The 6,243-nt window shown below is 36.2% G+C and overlaps 1 protein-coding gene across 3 annotated transcripts in view; it reads right to left on the bottom strand.

Annotated features, from left to right (window-relative positions):
- The window catches only part of PCM1 (pericentriolar material 1), a 114,498-nt gene that overhangs the window by 67,343 nt on the left and 40,912 nt on the right, over positions 1-6,243 (bottom strand). For all 3 annotated transcript variants that reach the window (XM_011979603.1, XM_011979602.1, XM_011979604.1), the window contains 5 exons: positions 5,852-6,042; positions 4,357-4,557; positions 2,915-3,134; positions 2,660-2,805; positions 1,965-2,155 (listed from right to left, as the gene is read on the bottom strand). In XM_011979603.1, the coding sequence (XP_011834993.1) occupies positions 1,965-2,155; positions 2,660-2,805; positions 2,915-3,134; positions 4,357-4,557; positions 5,852-6,042 (949 nt within the window). The remainder of the gene's footprint in view (positions 1-1,964; positions 2,156-2,659; positions 2,806-2,914; positions 3,135-4,356; positions 4,558-5,851; positions 6,043-6,243) is intronic.

Raw genomic sequence — 6,243 nt, 5'->3', positions numbered from 1 at the left:
CTGTTATGAATCAGAGGTATTTGCAAGAGGCTACTAACAACGTGGGGGGAAAGAGACTGGGAAGGTTTCACAAAAATTGTACTATTTACAAACAATGAAGAGCCTTTATATACAGTTGGTGTGGGTATGAAGTATATTTTAGTAAAAAGGAAGAGCATTTGCAATTTCTTATTACTTAAAAGTCTACTCATGTGATGTTTGCTGCCAATATTAATTGACACCCAAGAACTAAAAAGCCTGTTAAATTTTTTATGCCACACTGTCTTGAAAATCTCATTAAGAAAAAAACACTATGGTATACGTATATATACACACATATATATACACACGCACACATATACATCCATATATATACACATTGCTGGGCATAACACTATAATATACATATATAAGAAGTATTGAGTACATACATATTGTGATATATACATACACACACACACACACTCACACACACACACACATATTCACAAAACCCTCTCAACCTTTTTTCTCCTCCTGTATTCCCTGTCAACACCTTTAACTCCTCATGATTCACCTCATATAATCAGTCACTTAACTTATTCACTCTATCACTAAAATGTCTTTCAGTCACTCCTTTTTCTTGATCCCTACTGACAAGGCCTAAGGCCAGGCTATCATTCTTTCTATATTATTATGACAGTCTTCTGTTCACCAGCTATATCTTCCACTCCTTTCCTCCAACTTCTGAACACTTTCACCAGTGTAATCTTTCTAAAATATAAATTTCATGTTATCCCTTGCTCAGAGTCCTTCAATGGCACCCTCGTCTGCAATATAAAACCTAAGCTTCTTTGCACATCATAACATGTCTCTGCTACTCTTCAACCACATCAATTACTCTTCCCCTAAATACTAGCCACGCTTAAATACCTCTAAATTCCCTGAGTGATGTACTATTTCATTGCTTTATAACTCTAAGTGGTTTTATTTATTAGAAAGCCCTTTCATTTCTAATCTCTCTGGAAATAAATTCTATTCATTCTTTAGTTTAAATATCACTTTTTTTTGGGGGGGGGACTGATTTGGTGACACTCCCCAGCATTTGCACCACTGTTATGGCACCCGTGGCACTGTACTGTAAGCATTCATTAATAGCATCCTCACTAGACCCTGAATTCCTTGAAGGATCAGTTACTCATCTTCAGATCCCAGTAACTCACATCATGTCTGGTATGTAATGAGTACAGAAAAAAAACATCCAAAGAAAAGCTTAAGCTAAATGTGCTCTCCTTTAGTCTATTACTATCTACCTAACAAGACATGGTACTCCTCTAGAAGAGCACTGTCTTACTCATCTTTACTCTCCCAGCGTTTTACATAGTGCCTAGAATACAGCAGCCAATGAACAGGTTAATTCTCTTTCCTCTTAATAAATAGTTGAAGCAATCATTCCTAAGTAGTTTACTTAATTTCATTAGAAATCATATTATTAAAGTTTGGTTTAAAAGAAACAAAGTAGGCTGGGCGCAGTGGCTCATGCCTGTAATCCCAGCACCATGGGAGGCCAAGGCAGGCAGATCACCTGAGGTCGGGAGTTTGAGACCAGCCTGACCAACATAGAGAAACCCCATCTCTACTAAATATACAAAATTAGCCAGGCGTGGTGGCATATGCCTGTAATCCCAGCTACTTGGGAGGCTGAGGCTGAGGCAGGAGAATCCCTTGAACCTGGGAGGCAGAGGTTGCCGTGAGCCAAGATCGCATCATTGTACCCCAGCCTGGGCAAGAAGAATGAAACTCCACCTCAAAAAAAAATATATATATATATACACACATATATATATATGTATATGTGTGTATATATATAGAAAAGAGTTTGCAACTTTCTTTGCAAACATTCCCTACCCCATTCCAAAAGAAAATGTTAAAACATCTATGCAAGAGACAAATTATGTTCTCAAACACTGCTTTTATTTATTTTCTCTTCAGGTTAAGTCACCTACCTGGTGCAAATGATGAAAAGTTAGTAAATGCAGGTATATTGAAGAGATTTACAGGCTGTGTTGGAAAGCTGAAAGGACAAAATAGACTGGGAGAAGGAGGGTGCGATGCACTACTGCCTCTTTCCTTGCTTCCAGGTTTTTCTGGATGCTGATTTTGTTGGCGCATAAGCTCATTTAACATTTGTTTCAACCTACAAAAATTTAAGTCAGTAATCTAAAAATCAGTTATATTACCATATGTAAAGTACATTCAGGAAGAATACATGTAAAAAATGATTCAAAAGCATGCAGACAAACTGCTCTGATACTATAATAATATGTGCTTGGTCTATAGGCTTAATTCAATAACCTTCCCTCTGGAACAAGAAATGAACTTAAGTACTTCTGTCCGACAGTCAGTAAAACTCTAAGAAACTCACTTTTTTGTTTGTTTATAGCTTCACTGTGGTACAATTTATACACTATAAAATTTGCCAAAATGTAAGTGTAAAATTTAGTAACATAAATTTATAAAAACAGAAACCCATGGTATTAAAAGGAAACATAAGGCAAATCACCACTCATAAAATTCTCAAGGGACAGAGAACGTCCAAATATGCAATTTGGTCTTGCTCTTTTCTCCCAGAAGCTAATTGTAAAACATTTGCTCAATGTTAGCTCTTACACAGTCGCAATACTTCTAAGAAACAGATTACCTCTGAACATTATTCTGTTGCCATGTTAGCTGAGTGTAGCACTGGTTCAACTGGTGCATTATGAAGTGTACTTGAGGAGATGCAACATTGCTGGGCATAACACTGTAAGGACCCGTGAGAAGAGTTTGTAGCAGACAAGATAGAGTCTATTGAAAGAAAATATTTGTTAATAGTTACTGATGACTTGAGAAAAATTTGTATTGCTTCCACAGTTAAAAAAATAGAAGAAAAATATACTTTCACAGCAAATTTTACCTGCTGGTCTTGCATCAAAGTCTGACAAATATTGACACTAAAATCAAGCTGTTTCTTCAGCTGATTGATTTGTTCTTGCCATTGTTCTTTCTCTTCTACGTAAGAGAGCTCTGACACCCAACGGAGGTTTTCTTGCCGTTGCATGCTGATATTCTGTTGCCTTGTCTTGGCTAAAGGACGATAATTTTCATCTGCTGAAAAAGGGCAATTGTTCTTCCACCTAACAAAAGATTGAAAGCATTAAGTCATCACACAGAATAATTTGGTTTTAAAAATACAGCAATAAACTCTGATACTCTGGCCTACGGGCCAATATTCTCTTTTAAATTCCAAGAATATATAAAGTATTAAAAAATATAGAGGGAGGAGAAAGTCCAGATCTTTAGCTTTGTACAATTATCAGTTTTCATTAGTTTCCAGTCTTTTTCATTAATGTTTTTACACAGAAGTGTCCATATAATTAAGTATTCTGCAAAATAAAAATATTCATTATGTCACAAGTACTTTTCCATTCTTCATGCTTTCAGTTCGACCACATAGCATTCATCAAGCGGACTACCGTATCTACTTCACCATCTTTAATTCACGAACAAATTTTCAGTTATAATTATTAGTAACAATGTGATAATATCTTTGTTGACAGACCCTTTTCACTATCTACAATTTATTTTTGGTTAATTCTCAACAACACAAGTGAAGACTGATCCAGTTTACCTGTATCTATTGGAACAACATTCTTGTAGAATAATAAAGTATCTATCTGTTCTTTGTGCCTGGTTCCTAGCACAGAGTTTGTAAAACCCTTGGAATCCTCCAAGTGACAGTGTCTTCTGTTATCCAAAACAAGCCCCTTTCAACCAGATCTGAATTTTTGCTAATGAGACCAATCACCAACAGTCAACAATTTTTATCAATTGTGCCTAAGCAATGAAATCTCCTAAAAAACCCTAAACAGAGTTCAGCCAGCTTCTGGGTCAGTGAACACATCGAAGTGCTGGGGAGGGTGCGACACAGAGGAAAGCATGGAAGGTCTGCACACCTGCCCAAAACATACATTGTCCTAATGCACCTCTTCCATTTGGCTGTTCAGAATCCTTTATAAGAAATGAGAAAATATAAGTAAGTGTTTTCCTGTATTTTGTGAGTTGTTCTAGCAAATAAACCTGAAGGGGGTTGTAAGAACTCCCAAATTCCTAGCCACGTTGGACAGAAGTGTGGGTAACATGGGGACCAAGTACTTGAAACTGAAGTCTGAAGTGAGGGCAGTCTTACCTAACTGAGCCCTTAACTTGTGGAGTCTGCACTAACTGAATAGTTAGTGTAAAAACTGAATTGAATTGTAGGACATTCGGTTGGCTTGGAGAATTGCAGAAGTGCTTGCTGTCAGTCAAAAAGACCTGGACCTCTGAAATTAAGCACAAAATTAAAATACTGAAACTAACCTATTTTTAGTTTCCTTTCCACTGTAGGAGTTATGATTCACACTGTTAGAAGGATACACAGAAAAGTTATCGTTGGAACTGGCATCTTGCTCTTCTTCCTCCTCTTCATCTGTCCGAACAATTCCTTCAGAAAGGTAACCGTCTTCATCTCCTTCTTCATCTAGTGCACACTGGGTAGACCCTCCCCAAGTTGCCATTGTTCTAGTGATTAAGAGACATAAAACAGATGTCATTCTGGAGATAAGCTAAATACTCTAACACCTACTATGTGCCAAACACTGTTTCAAACATAAATACACATGTCTGTATATAAAATTTCATTTAATTACAGTAACTATGGTATGGGTGGCATTCTCCCTATTGCTGTTAAAAAGAATATGTTTAGTTTGCCTACCTGAAAACAATTCTTCCAACAAATTTAAATAATCATCATATCCCCTGGGACTATTTCCCAAAGTTAAACTGCCCTTAACTTTTCCCTGAGGGAGTTCTCAAGATCAGTGCCATTCAGCAGATCTTTCTATAATTATGGCAATAATCTGTATCTGTGCTATCCAATACAGCAGCTGCTAGGTACACATGGCTACTGAGCACTTAAAATGTAGCTAGTATGACTGAGAAAATAAATTTTTAATTTCATTTGATTTAAATTTAAATAACCACGTATAACTAATGGCTGCCATACTGGACAGCAAAACTCCAGACCAATGATTCTGAAACCAGATGCTCATCAAAACTATCTGAAGAACTCTGCAGAGGAACATAGGTGTAGTACCCAGAACAGAATAAAATATTGAAGATACAGTCTGATCAGTAAAATGCATATTGGGACTCCAAGAATAGAAGTAGTTCATCTGAGAAGAGAGTAGGGCTTGGTGCAAAATTCCAGAAATTCCAGAAATGCCATCTGAGGATATCAAAAGGGAAGGTCATGAACACATCTAAATTTCAATATTTTAGATATGGGTATTACCATATAGCTAAATAATTCACTGATCTTACAGACGACCAACTCTTAGAAATATTCTAAATATGGACATTTTAAACTGAAATCCTAAAAACTAAATTATTATTATAATATAAAAACTGTATTATTATAATAATAAAATGATCCTTAAGAACCTTACAAACAGCAGATACTCAATTTAAGCAAAAAACTGTTTATTTCTGGCTTGACAGAAAAGCACTACAAACTACCAAGTGTTTTCTTTTTATAAACTTAAGAAAATAAGGCTTATACACACAAGAAAATCTGTATCACCATTTGATCAAGTGCCATAGTAATTTAAGACAAAAGAGAAAGCTGATGCTACAAGAAGTCATAACAGAAAGTGGATGGATTCAGTTAACTTGGGTCACAAAGGTGGTAGTTAAATAGTAGCCTCACTGAAATAGATTTGTGCTGTCGTGTAGAGGATAAATGTGGCTGCCTAGCCTACAGGTCAATCTTCGGCAGGTGACATTTTTAGAAAAGTGATTTATGCAGCTCTCTTACTTTTCTGTTCTACTTTGCTGAGGAGTACATAGATTCTCAGATCCATCACTTCTCAATGACACAGCCACTGGAGATGCAGTTTCAGCTAGACCTTGCCTCCTCTGATGTTCAGCCATCAGAGCTTCAAGCTGCTTTCTTCTCTGTCGCAGCTCTTCCCTCAACATTTCATGTCTTCTCATTTCTGACCACAACTATTTTTTTTAAGAAACCAGAGTTAAGTAAATATTTGGATTTGCTGTAACCTAAAAGAGTAAAAGACTAATAATATTGTCAGTATCAACAAAGCTTTCTATTCTCATTCTCTCCTTCTCACACTAAGATGTCCATGAAGGTTAAAATAATAATTTAGTTATGAATACGAAAAAATTAGGCAATCTTTTTTTTTTTTTTTT

Source organism: Mandrillus leucophaeus, unplaced genomic scaffold, assembly GCF_000951045.1.
Source record: "Mandrillus leucophaeus isolate KB7577 unplaced genomic scaffold, Mleu.le_1.0 Scaffold204, whole genome shotgun sequence".
Taxonomy (NCBI): domain Eukaryota; kingdom Metazoa; phylum Chordata; class Mammalia; order Primates; family Cercopithecidae; genus Mandrillus; species Mandrillus leucophaeus.
The sequence above is the reverse complement of the archived record's forward strand: the minus strand, read 5'-3'. Positions and strand labels throughout refer to the sequence as shown.